Here is a 14339-nt window from a genome sequence, read left to right on the forward strand (position 1 = left end):
TGTTTTTTCAATGCACATACACTGAAATTACAGTGAATATATCACTCACATTTCTTTAAAAGTTGTGCCAATCAGCCCCGTTGGTTTAATTTTCTTGCTTTCAAACTTTAATATTGTGGTCTACAAACTTCAATATACCCATCTTCTTGACAGGGAAGAGAGACAGGGACATTCTCCAGAGAATATTCTTGTGGCAGAATATTCTCTCAAAGGAGTATTATAAATTACTAGAGAATATTCTTATCAAAAATAAAAATTATTATACAAAAATAACAATTATTATTCTCAAGTTATTTATTGAGATTATTTATTATAATACATGTTATTACATATATTCTTGACAATACTCTCTGGAAAGATTTCGGTAACTGAATATTCTCGATGAGAATATTCTCTGGAAGGACTATTATTTTAATAACTTCAGAATAATTCTTATTATTTTCTGTAAGAATATTCCCCAGTAATTTATGAAAGTGATCCTTCCAGAGAATATTCTCAAGGATATTATATGTAACTATATTAAAAATAAGAGGAGAATATTCTCATCAAGAACTTATAAGAATATTATGAAGTTATTTATAATAGTAGTCCTAGCAGAGAATATTCTCCGAAAGATTATTCTTGAGAATTTTACATCTCTATGCAGGAGATTTTTTTGGGGGGGGGGGGGGAAGAAGCAATTTCTTTCTCTGTTGTTGTGCAATAAAAAATAAAAATAATAGAGGAATTGCCTTCGGTCACCCAATTTTCCTACTAATGAGAGCAAAAGTGTTTTGCTGTGTTGTGGGGAGTATTACAGGAATTGAAGGTGTCTTCTGATGTGGGAAAGATTTTGAGCCAGGGGCCTTTCATGCCTCTTTTTTCTCGATTTGTATTACTTTTATTAAAAATGCAGAATCGAATCGCCAATACAGTACAGTATTTCGAAAAAAAAATATAAGAAAAAAAAATGAATGAATTAAACTGCACTTGGGCCTTGCTCCTACCTGTCACGTGAGAAGAAACAAAAATGTTCTCACACGAGAAAACCCATGCACTTTAGCACCCCCAATCATTATCCAGTCTCCCGACTCTCCCTACTTTCCTATTAGTTCAATAAGGGGAAGCTCGTGGCACAGGGCGTGCTCTAGAAGGGTGTCAAATCCGAAGTGAAAGGGCAAAGAAAATTTGGAAAAATTATTTGTGCCTGCTGTAGGAGGGGCTCCAAGTCTGAGGTAGACAGGGCGAAAAAAAGTTCAACGAAATGATTTCTGCCCCCTCTACTAGTAGGAGCGCCAAATCGGGCATTAAAAGGTTTAAAATTTCTGCTCACTTTAGGAGGGTTGTTATATCCGAAGTGGAAACGCAAAAGAAAAAAAATTAGGAAAAATTATTTGTGCTCTCTATAGGATGGCGTTAAGTTCAAGATATAAGGGCGATAAAAAGGGAAATTGATTTCTGCCTGCTCTAGGAGGAGCACCAAATCCAAGGTAAAAGGTCAAAAGAAATTTGACATGATATGTTATGACATAAAATATCGCTGTTCCTGTGAAAGCATCAAAACGAAGCGATAGAAACAAAAGTTTTTTTAATTGGGGAGGTCAGGGTGCCCAAAAATAGGTCTCACTTGGGTAGAGATTTTGTCTCGAGCCACCCCTAAGTGCAACGTGTGTGTGTGTGTGTAAAATTTTAACAAACCGTACATGTACACAGCTGAATATCTTTTCAGAGTGTCATGAATCTTGTTCCAGATACCCAGTGAGCAACGGTAAAGTGTCCTATGAGGCTCCCAGACAGTATCTCTCTCTGTTTAGGAGGCCTTGGTAAGGTGTGGCCTCATCAGGACTTTCAAGAAACAAATGAGGAACGTATGTTGGAAATTCAATTTGATTTAGAATTCAATAGAAGGGCAGAAAACAAGAAATTCATTTCCGACATTTTGGTTTTATATTTCAACATAATTTTTTTTTTAACGTATAATAGGTAGGTTAATTGGGACTTCCATGGATATATGGAAATAAAGTAGTGTACCTTACATATTCAAAACAAGGAGGGGGCAGTGGCAAATCCATTTTGTATAAAAGAAATTTCGGATATGTATCTTCGTATATTTGAAATGAGTTTTTTTTTTAAGCTGATGAAATATAGAATTAAATGTATGTTACAGTAGATGCGTTGAATCGGTAATGCATAATCACCAATCGTCTCGGTAAGTTTATCACTTTACTGGCTAGTTTGAGGACAAAAGGCACCATGAATAGGTAGCAGCGGTATACAACCCACATGAGAAAATTTCATTTATCAATATAAAATATAAAGGATTATGCATAACCCTTTTAGACCCTGTATGCACAAACGTGTGGGTTGCTTCTTTTCACTTTACATATTCTATTTTTAATCTCAGGGATGTTCAGCCCCAACTTCAAGAATTGTGCATTATTATTGAAATTAAAGCTGAAGTTTCTGAGGTAAAAAAAAAAAATCTACAGAGAGAAAAAAAAAACCCCTTCCCAGTGCCATCTTAACGCATGGGCCCACCTGGGAGCGGCCCGGAAGCCTCAGAGGGGCCTCACGAATGAGATCTAGTTAAAATTTTCTATAATTTACTAGGTAGGGCCTCAGAAAAACCACTTGGTCTGGGGGCCCATGATGCTCTTCAGACGGCCCTGCCCCTTCCCCAGGGCTGCAGCATGCTTTTGCGGGGGCAGTCTTTTTTTTGAGTCTCCTTGAAATGGTTATGCTCAGAAAAAAGGAGAAGTTACAAGTACTCCCCACCTCCATTCGGCTCGTTGCACTGCCCAAGTTGCCCCAGAATTGTTACAGGCCTGCCTAAGTTGCAGGGTCCGGTGCTTTAGCTAGTGTTTGCCTGCCCCCTTTGTTTCTTAGTACTGGGTCTGAAAGGGATAATTTCAAATGAAGTTTATGAGTTTTATAAATATGAAAGAAATCATACGGAAATATAACTTTGATTTAACCACTTTTATTATCATCTTAGCCAGTACATGATGGGTGCACTGCACAAATTTTACCATAAAACTCAATTAAAATAAGTATGAAGAAGATAGTTCCTTTGTGATGAGTATCCTGCATAAATGTGTGACGTTTTGTTTTTTTTGCTCTTGGTGAAGTTTATATTCATGCCATCAGCTCATGCATAATACTGTGGAATGAAAACAGTGAAAATATCATGAATTTGTTGTATTAAAAAAAACTTACATGATGTATTAGTCTTTCTATGACTTTTTCAATCAAGACTTTCTTCTGAATCAATTGAGCTTCTGTTTGAATTTCACTTTCAATTTCTTTTAGATACCAGGTAATCAACTCATTCTTACGCATGCCTCCACCTCCTGATCCTAAAGTCATAAATATTTGAGATGAAAGTAAGTATACATTAATAAAGAATATTACCTAGGGATTTGACAATCTAAAAATTGGTACTCAGCTAATTTTGTTAAGGGGAAAAGTCTCACATGTTCAAAACTTGTCAACCCATTACCAAGAAAAAATACCTGCTCATGTTTATTATAAACAATACTTCTGCTAACATGGCCTGAAAGGCAATTTGCTGGAGGAGTTTGCTTACATTTTGTTATTTACATTGTTTATAAAAAAAATTTTTTTTTTGGTTTAAATAGTGTCAGAACTGTTAGAAATCTTGCCTTCACCAAGGGGTGAGGGGTTGCCCAAAGCGAGGGGGGACCCTTGAAGGTTATCCCCCAAATGAAGAAAAGGTGAAAAAAAAGAAAAAGAGACAGTCTGAGTTTTGGCTGGTGGAGAGGAGGCGAACAAGGAACTTCAAGAAAGAGAGAAGGGCGGAATGCTCAGTCGGCACTTTCGCAGTTTCAACATGGACAACATATGTAATATATAGTGCGATATACAACCTCTGACAATAAAGTTCGGTGAATGAAGTCAGAACGGCCAATCTGGCAACACTGGCGAAGCAAAACACTGCACATGCGTAGCGGCAGGTGTTGACCACCTGCTGCCACCATTGTTCAGTTGAGCGTCATTTGTGTTCTGTGAAAGACTTGTTTTACAAAGTGCTTGTTTAGTGCGTTGGTTCTTAACTGAGAACAGGAAAATCCACAAGGAATTTCTACCTGAGGGAACGACGATGAATGCTGCAAGGTACATTGAAATTTTGACCCGTTTCATGAAACGTCTACGCAGGGTACGACCTCAATATGCACAACAAGGTTGATGGTTTCTTGTTCACGACAATGCTCGCCCTCACACAGCCAATATCGCTAAACAGTTCCTGGCAAAAAAGGGGGTGGTGCAAATTGAACATCCACCATACTCGCCAGATCTCAATCCTACAGACTTCTTCCTATTCCCACAACTCAAGCTCGCTTTGAAAGGAAAGAGATTTGACGATATTTCTGACATCCAATGAAACGTGACGAGGCTTTTGAACTCCATCCCAAAAGAAGACTTCTTGTAGTTTCCAGGACATGTATAGGAGATCTCAGCGGTGCATAGTAATGGGAGGTGATTATTTCGAAGGATAGTAAGGTAACTTTCGTTAACATTTCATCTACGTTAATGTTACAGGACTATTCACCGGACTTTATTGCCAGAAGTTGTATATATTTGTGTTAAGAAAATGCTTTATATTATTTAATCAAGAATAAACGTCAACTGAAAATGAATCAGTTTCGTCTCCTTCATACGCTGGAACGAGGAGACCAACGGACATGCTAACCGCCAAATAGCATTAACATTAAAATTATATTTCTGACAAATCATTCAAACTCTTAATAATTAATTAAAATAAAATGTTTAATGTTGTAATTAACACACAAATTATTTTGTGTCTAAAAAATTCTTAATGCCATTATTAACTATATAATAGATATGTTTTCTCCATTTAGGAAGCTATTTCGCAAAAACTGATAAAAACTTTGAAAATACAAAATGTGTTTAATGAAGCATACATGGTTCATACTCTTTCAAGTTAAAAAAATTCAAGGACTTTTCAAGCACTTTTCCAGGCAAAATTTTAAAATTCAAGGATGTTTATATTACACTCAATAAAAATTAATTTTTTCAAAAAAGTTAAATATATTCTAAATCTAAATTAAAAACTTAATTTTTAATTGTCAATTAAGAATGCTAAGTTTTTAAGATATATAACTTCCATATAACAGTTATTTTTCTTGTTTTTATTCATAGACAATAGGCCTACCAAATTCTGAAAGGACTTGCTTTTAAAATAACAATTGAAGTTTAGCATACAAAATGACATTTTATTTTTGAAACGATACTAAACTTTATAAGCGAAAAAAAAAAATTAGAAAGCACATAGTCAGATGCATTCATTAATTTAATATTCCAACGTAAGGACATATACAGTTGAATTCCGTTATAACAAACTGCAAGAGACAGAAGAAATAACTTTGTTATAATGAAATTTCATTAAAAAGGAATTCCAGGTCTTCTTGCATTGTTCCTACGTAAACTTATCTGCGGGATTAGAAAAGCGTTCGTTAAAATGAGATTTTTGCTATAATGGTATTCGTTAAAACAGGATTTGATTATCTGAAAAAAATATTGGAGAGATATTAAACTTTTCCACCAAAAAGGAAAACCTTGAATGAAAAGCATTATTATTATTCACACTTCAAGCTATGAAAAACTATGTAACAGCTTAATCAAAACCTCAGGATGGTAGAATTCAGTTTCTCCAGAACATTAGGAGATTGTAGAAAGGTCTTCTTAAAATAATTAAGTTAAATAATTAAATGTTTTTGCATTGTAAAATTTATTTTGCTGGGGGGTGTCAGAGTTTTGCTGATGTAATACTTTAACGGCCCCTTACAGAAAAAGTTAGTTATTTAACGCAAAATTTTGGGATTTTTGTCCCGTATTTACTGAATATATGTCCCGCATTTCTATCGAGAAAATATGGTCAGCTTGTTATTACTGAACCATGGTTGAAGAACCCTTTGGCCGTGTGCGTCTAATGAAGTCAATCCGCCGCATTTGACAATAAATAAAGGGGGACCGGACCCCGGTATATATACACTGCTGGCCACCCAAATTGCAACACCAAGAAAGACAAGAGATATCGCAACAATATTTATTTTGTTGATAACATGTTGACCAAGCATCAAATGATTAAATTTATAGACTTCTGTGAAGTGTGGTTCCTGCCAAAATCAGTAGCCAGAGTAGCCGCTATTGTTGGAGATCACCGCTGCCACATGCCTCGGCATTGATTCAAAGAGACTTTGGATGTGTTCTTGCGGTACAGCAGACCAAGCAGCTTCCACGCGTTGCCAAAGTTGATCTGGTGTGGCAACTGGGGATGTAATCTGGGTCAATCGTTGAGCAACCATGGACCACATGTTTTCTATCGGCGAAAGATCCGGAGAGCGAGCTGGCCAGGGAAGCAATTCAATCTGGCGATTGACGAAGAACCTTTGGACAATGCGTGCCACGTGTGGTCGCACATTATCCTGTTGAAATATGGCTGTGGGCAAGCCCTGAAGGTAAGGAAGGACAACTGGCTCCAACACCTCGGAGATGTAGCGCTGGCTTTTTAAAGTACTGGCAATGTGTACTAGAGGAGTGAGAGAGTGATATCCAATACCGCCCCATACCATAATACCCGGTGCAGGACCAGTGTGGTGGTGCATAACGCAGCTGTTCAGCATCCTCTCTCCGCGGTGTCTCCAGACTCGAATCCGACCATCGTGGTGTTGCAGACAGAAGCGTGGACTCGTCAGTAAAGAAAATTTCATTCCATTGTGCCGTCCACATCCTTCTTTCATCGCACCATTGGCGGCGGAGACGTCTGTGGTTCTGCGTCAAGGGTAGACGAAGCAATGGACGTCTTGCGGACAGACCACTCTGCTGTAAACGGCGTCGAATGGTACGCGCAGACACTGGATGATGCGGTACAGACTGAATGTGCTGTGCTATGGTTCGTGATGTGGCTGAGCGATTCGTCACTGCCATACGCACAATAGGCCTGTCATCACGTGAAGTGGTGCACTGAGGTGGATGCGATCGAATACGTCGGTCCGTCGTACTCTCCTGCATCCAACGATCACATATCCGCATTAGACTTGTTTGGTTTCGTCCAACACGACTACCGATTTCCCTGAAAGATAATCCACAATCTCGGTAGGCCACTATCCTTCCTCTGTCGAACTCGGATACTTGATCAAAAGATGATCGCTGTTTTCTACGAGGCATAATTGATCGTTTTTTTGAAAAAAACCACAAGAAAAACACAATTGCTGTACTTCAAATCGTCGAAATCTCCAAGCCTTAAATAGCGCTTTGAAGTGGCGCCACAGGCGCGCGTGATGTGCGCCTGCGCTGAAATTCTAATCATTTGCATATCTCACCTCCGCTAATGCATGTTGTAAATTTCATATTATTTGCATGCTTCCTTCAGGGTGTTGCATTTACGGTGGCCAGCAGTGTATATATATTGTACCTGGAAGGGGGACCGGACCCCCGCTATATATTCTAGAAACCTTGCTTTTCCGATCATGGAGGTTTTCAGACTGCATTTCCTGCGGCAGCATCGTGTTTTGCTGCCAGATTTTAGGTAATAAGCACCAAGGAAAAATACCTCCGGTTTACGTGACCATACATCCCGCAACTCATTGCTATTGCTTCGCTCTTTTTTGTATGGGTTGAACGTTTGAGAGGAACGGGGAATCGGAAAAAAGAAATTTAAGGCAGAAAAATCTTTTCAAGCACTTCAAAATGCTTTTATTTTTTTCAAGGACTGCTACAATTTTTCAAGCATTTTTAAAGACTTGAAAATGAACTTTTTTTTTTTCAAGCACTTTCAAGGATTTTCAAGGACTGTATGAACCTTGAGCATAGTTAATGCAGATTAGTTAGCAATGATTTACAATATACAAGGTGATAACAACTAAATTTCCAATTTCAAAATGATGTAAAATAAGTACTACTGGTCAGCAATGGAATTGTGTTTGGCAAAGGAAAAAAATCTGAAAAATGTGAGATAGATGATGTGATTGTACAACACATCGGAAATTCGCCAATAGAATGGAAATAACAACCAGTCAGGGCAAAATTACAATTTAATTAGCATCATAAAATTTTATAATCCATGGAAACATCACAGAAATGAAGTCATTAGACAACCACTATTTACATAAATGTTCAATACGTTGTTTATCATGCTCTCCTATGAGAAGGAAGTGCAAAAATACTGTTCAACAGGAGATCAGTAATTTTGCTGACAAGGGGAGAGAGGGGTTAGAGTTTTACTTACTTTTGCTGACGGGGACGGGTCCAAAATGGCTAAAAATCTGCTGGCATAATACTTGAACGCCCCCGTAGGTGAATTGCTGGACTCCTATACATAAGGGATACATGCTCTTCGGAAGGGGGAAAGGATGTGCTTTACAGAGGTTGTGCATGATGTGATTTTTTGGGGGGGGGGGAAAGTTGCCTACTTTCGCCCTGCCGCCTAAGCTAATTTTTCGTGAATGTGACTGCAACTGGTTTGTGTATGTCAAAAGAGAAGTAAATGTTTGGCATATTTATTTACTACTCTCCTGAAATACTTGATCTCACACTGTGTTGCAATGTATGTCTTTGACTGACAATGAACACAACAGTTTCGAAACAAAACTATTCATTACAATAATTACAAACTAAGACATATATTAATCAAGGAAACCCTTTCATGGGCTGGAAATTTCAACCTATACTTATCAGTCCCCGTAAGTTAATCAGGATCACTTCTTTATTGAAGAAATTACAGTCGTTTTCCCAAATGCCATTTTAAGTTGAAATGGCACAGACAAGCGAAATGGACATCAGGACGAAGGATCGCCAACTGGCTCAGGATAGGAACGAAAATGTGGTCCCTGGCTTGAAAATGAGTAGGATCACACACAGATTGGCTGAAGGTGTCGAGGAGGAAGTGGCATCCAACTATGGCTCTTAATAGAGTCACGCATGGAATTCGGCGATCAGTCCAAGATGCTGAAGGAAAAGCGGCATCCGATCGTGACTATCGGTAAAGTCATGCATGGAGTTAGGTGATCATCCAAACAGGGTCAAAATCAACTGGCCTTGAGAAGGCAGTGAGACCGAGGACGACCATCAATAGTTTTTACTCGTGATCACTAGATGACCTTGAAGAATAGCAACAGATAGGAAGGTCCATAGCGAGAGTGTCTGAGCAGCCAAGCTGTTTAGTTGACCTGCGACTTTATTGCAGGTTGGTTTGAAGCACAGTCGTGATTATATATAGCTCCCAAATCATTAAACATACAAATGAGGTATAAAGCACATGTGCCCCCATCAATATCGGCATTTCAAGTGCAAACTTCGGAAATTAGTTTCTTCTCCCCCTAAAACAATGTGATACGTCGGCACAGAAAATGTTGGTAAGTAGAAAAGCTTAGTTTGTAATTATAAATATAAACAACATACTACATGCATAGAATTAAATAGACATAGTAGAAACTCAAAATAAACATAACATGCATTGTAAAAGAGGGATGACCGTAAGTCAGGGGTTTGAAATGCATACTGTTATTATACAAAGGGAAATCATTATTTGGCTGTAAAAGAGGGGTGATGCATCTGAGGATTGTGTGTTAAGAGGGGGTTTTTAATGTCACACACTAAGTCAAAAGGTCAGGCAAGCATTAACAAAGCCATGTTACAGTGTGGCCCACCTAGCACTCTGGAAAAAAATTCATAGTTATTGACTAGAGCCAAGACCAGACACATCTTCAGTGATTCCACAAATTGCATCAATAGCTAAATAGAAAGGAATTACTTCAAATTACTCAATGGTTGTTCCCCCCCCCACCCCGTGATCTGCATTATAACTGCCGAAGAAATCACAAAACCTTCTGGATTTTGGCACCTATTTTCTTCTCTGATCGCGCAAGCTGATAAATGCTTTCTCTCAACACAAAAAACAAGACAGAAAAAAATTTTTTTTTTCTTTGTTATTTATGCTGTAAGCACACACACACAATACTATACAACCTCAAAGAGAATGGGGGAAAAACATCCTCTCTCCTCCTTCTGTCAGACTTTGAGCTGAAGCTGACTCCACCCACTGACAGTTGATTGACAAGATGAAGGGGGGAACATGTTATTAGAAGAAAACTTACAAAAGTATCTGGGCCCGGGGTTGCTGCTGTAAGGGTTAAGCAACCATCTTGCCATTGACTGATCAACCTCTCTGGCATTGAGAGAAACCAAGATTTTGCGAGAGCTCAATGATCCATACTTCGCACCAACTAGCAATTGTAATCTAGTCTGTCCTACTCCATTAATTTAACAATTGCTCAAAACCAGGCTCGAAAGCCGCCTCGGAGTGGAGTGGTTAGGGAACTAGCTTCTCACTGTGCAGGTCTGGATTCGAATCCTGGTTCAAGCATGGATGTTTACTAACACTAACAAATTCCCTGGACGGATCATGCTGATCCCTTGGGAATACGTGAGGATCATGTTATTATAATAATTATTATTAAAAAAGAGTTAAACTAAACAACCCTAGTTACTGGTGAATTCTTGACCCTTAATATTTAGTTTCAGACTTCAGAAAACTGCTTTTAGAAGTGCTATTTCAACAAGTTTACAAACAATTTGTGACATAGGCAAAAGTAAGTCTGTGAGAAAGGTTTTCTTTGGAAGATTCCTAAATTGAAGTGCCATCTACTAAACATCCAAATCCTCACTGCTGGTGATGGGCAAACTACAGCCCACTGCAGATGTCAGAATATAAAATAGAAATTGTATAGAAATTTTCGATTTCAGTATTTAAAGAAAAATAATAATGGGGTGTTGCTTTGTTGTGTATGTGTATGGAAAATATAATTGAATTTAAAAAATTTTGCATATGTAACATTTTTTCATTGCTCCCACTCAAAAAATTAGAAACAGTAGGACGGGGGAAGTACCCTCAATGTATCCAACTGCTTTGTTATGAAAAATGTGCACCATCATTTTGAATGTTAGTTTCTGTACAATGAAAGTAATAATAATATATTTCTGTTCAAAACCATTCAAATATTAAATACAGAAATTTTTCTATCTAGGTAGAAGTTTTAATGACTACTTAAAACAATCACACAGAATGAGTTTTTGAACCCTCAAACTAAGCAAAAGAAAAATTAATAAACCAAATGGCCACCACATATCCCCAAATAACCTAAAAAACGATATAACTTCTGCTTTAGCAGAGATGGTTAAAACACAGTCTACTATATTTGTATTATTGGCAATATTCTGATGATTCTTTTTTCATTTAAAAAAAGTTACAAATTTTGTTGACAAGATTTGGTAAAAAAAAGTAGGAAAAGTAGTACAAAACCTAGAAAGTAGGTCAAGTGGGAGCCCTGCATATGCAAAAAAGACAAAAAAAAAAAAAAAAACCACATATGAAAAATAAATATGCATAAAATAAAATTTATTTTTTCACAGTTGTAAAGGATAAACCATTGTCCCACATTTGCAATGAAACCGTAGCAGTCTTTAAAGTATACATCCTGACACTTCATTTTTAAGCATAAAAATTACAAATCAAAGTTCAAATATGTCCAGCATACCAAAATGTTTTCCTGTTTTTTGGCTTGCTTCTAAAAAAGTTTGTCTCTCACTGTACTTATTAGGCCTTGAAATTAAGCTCTCATTTTCATTAAATTATTACTTAAAAAAAACCTTTTACAATGAAGTTGAATGAAAATTTATAGCCTGGCGGTTATTCTGATTTTGCTGAAAAATATTTTAAATTTAACCTAGCCACCAATTTTTGCCAACTTTATTGGGGGAAATCATATAACACAGTGCAATATTAACTAGTATATATTAATTCAATGCACCTTGATAAGCAAAAGAAACAGTATACCTTCCATTCTTCTTTCTTCTCTTTGTAAGCTCAAGACCAGAATATTTGAAAGTGCTTTGTATTCTTCAAAACTAAGTTTCAGCTTTGACTGTGACTTCTCCTTAAGAGATGAGTCAGTGCCATTGACAACGTTGTCGTCATTGCTATCAATTGTTCCATTTTCTGTTAAAAATTGGATAAGAATGACTTGAAAAATAAATATAAATCTATGTCATAGCAGACAATAAAACAAATCACATTATTCATAACTGTTTATCTATATATACAGGGTGGTAACTATTGACCGTCCAATAATTACACATGATTCCTTGCGAAAAACTGATATAGAAAAGGGTTTTTAATTTTTTGATTTGACCCATAATTAATGAGTTACATTAAAAATTGATGACATTACTTCAAAATCCTGCCAAATTCACCAAACATATGACTTGGCGTTTTTTAGACATCATTTTAAAATTCTGCCAAATTCACTGAACTTGACATTTTTTAAACTGAACAATTTATACAGTGGAACTTTGGTTAACAAGCGATTCGTATAACAAGCAAAAATTTTGAGCTTTGTTTATTTATTTTTACTTTATCACAACTGGGCTGATAGTTTTTGCTTTCACCCACACATTGTTATGGAATTTTGTTCAATATTTTCCCTTCCAGTCTCCAGTGAGCGTGCTTTTGTAACCGTGTTTGAAGATTTTGTGTTTGAAGATTTGTGTTTGAAGATTTTTTTTTTTAAATTCTGCTCGGAGAAAACTGTGGGCTGACTGCGTTATTGAACGTGACTTTGAGGGGGGCTAGCTCTCATGAACAGGAGCCACCAGTTGTCAAAGAGATTGTGTGCTTGGGGAAGACCATGGACTAGAGGTGCATGAAGATAGCATTCAAGAACTAGCAGTGAAAAATGTCTACAACAGTGTTTCCCAACTTGTTGAAGTTTGCAGCACCCTTCAGAACAACATTAAAAACTTGGGCACCCTTTCTTGAATGCAGTTTACTGCAAAACAAAAATCACTGAGTAAAAATACATCTCAATAGAGTTTCATTCGATTAATCATTAATGTGAAACTTTCGATTGATGCCAGCACAGATACTTGATAACAGGCCTTACAGTTGGCAACAAAACACACATATCGTCCTCAAGGTCTTGCAGTCTATTTCTTGGCCGCTGTGGTGGTCGAGTGCTCATTGTGACGGACTCGCATCACGAGGATCTGGGTTCAAACCCCACCATTGCTGAAGTGGTGGTCAGCTGAAGTTGGTTTTCTGCAGTTCCCAACTTCCAGGTGCGAATGAGAGCAGATCTCCCCGTTAAAAAGTCTCGCCGCAGAGAGCAACAGGCCCAGTGCCGTCTTAATGCATGGGCCCACCCCCGGGGCCTCAAGAGAATGTGGGCCTCGCAAAAATGAGACCCAGTTAAAATTTTCAAGAATTTGCCAGGTGGTATCTCAGATAAATTACTGGGCCCAGGGGCCCCATGATACTCTAAAGACGGCCCTGAACAGGCCCACATCAGTATAATTATTTATTCATTACACTTCAATCACTATGAGTTGAGAAAAACTCAATAGTTTAAAAAATTGATTGCAGATGGCAGCACTACACATTCATTCATTCACATTTCTTCATTAGATCAGGATACTCTTCTCTCAATCCAAGCCAAAAGCAGCCACCAACGCCTCACTCTTGGTGAACTTACCTTTGAGTATGGAATCGGCGCAAGGATCAATAAATTCATCACATTCGCCAGCAGTGACATCTATTTTCTCCGCACTGTCTGCGAAATCAAGTGGCGAGACATCTCAGTTGAGATTCTCCATGGAAAGTGATTGAAAGTACATATCTACTGCATCTTGCAAAATGAGGTCTCTCAGCTTATCCGAAGATGATGTCACTCTCCGCTATTACTGCAAAGGTTTCAGCAGCTGGATGATACAAAGATAAATCCAAGAAAGAAAATTCAATAGTCATTGCGGGGAATTGAACCCACATCCTCTCACTTGCCGGGTGAGCACCCTAGACCACTAGACAAACGAATCCTCTAATCAAACTAATTCAATGAATCCTCTTTCCTTAAAAGCTTCGTTCCCTCTGAACGGGGCTGTACATGGACAGCCAGACCTAACACATTGCTGACACTGCCACCAGATGGCAACTTATCCTATAAGTCTGTCGTGCATGTGTGAGAATAATTAATCTACATAATTTAAGTTAAGATTTTGAGTGGACCGTAATATTTTTTTGATTATTAAAGATATTATTTTTCTTGAGATATTATTTCTCCACAATATGTCCATAGCCAGTTCTTGCAATGTTTCACCAGCCTTCTGCTGCCTGGTCTTAAGTTGCAGCTGATGAAAGTCCTTGAGATAATTTTCTCCGAACATCAGCTGAAGTGCATTCGTCAGAGCTGGATAACTGGATCAGTCCTCGGCAGCGAGTGTCTGAAGCACTTCAGCAGCTTTCTCTCGGAGTGCGGCGGCAAGATAGA

The 14339-nt window shown here is 37.8% G+C and overlaps 1 protein-coding gene across 1 annotated transcript in view; it reads right to left on the reverse strand.

Annotated features, from left to right (window-relative positions):
* Positions 1–14339, reverse strand: part of Mcm6 (minichromosome maintenance 6) — a 103995-nt gene that overhangs the window by 6710 nt on the left and 82946 nt on the right. The window contains exons 14-15 of the mRNA XM_089244308.1: positions 11855–12016; positions 3196–3335 (exon numbers count right to left, since the gene is read on the reverse strand). Coding sequence (XP_089100434.1) covers positions 3196–3335; positions 11855–12016 — 302 coding nt within the window. The remainder of the gene's footprint in view (positions 1–3195; positions 3336–11854; positions 12017–14339) is intronic.

The sequence above is a fragment of the Pholcus phalangioides genome, unplaced genomic scaffold (assembly GCF_987345545.1).
Source record: "Pholcus phalangioides strain wild (caught in Gottingen) unplaced genomic scaffold, Ppha-v1.0 ptg000015l_1, whole genome shotgun sequence".
NCBI lineage: Eukaryota > Metazoa > Arthropoda > Arachnida > Araneae > Pholcidae > Pholcus > Pholcus phalangioides.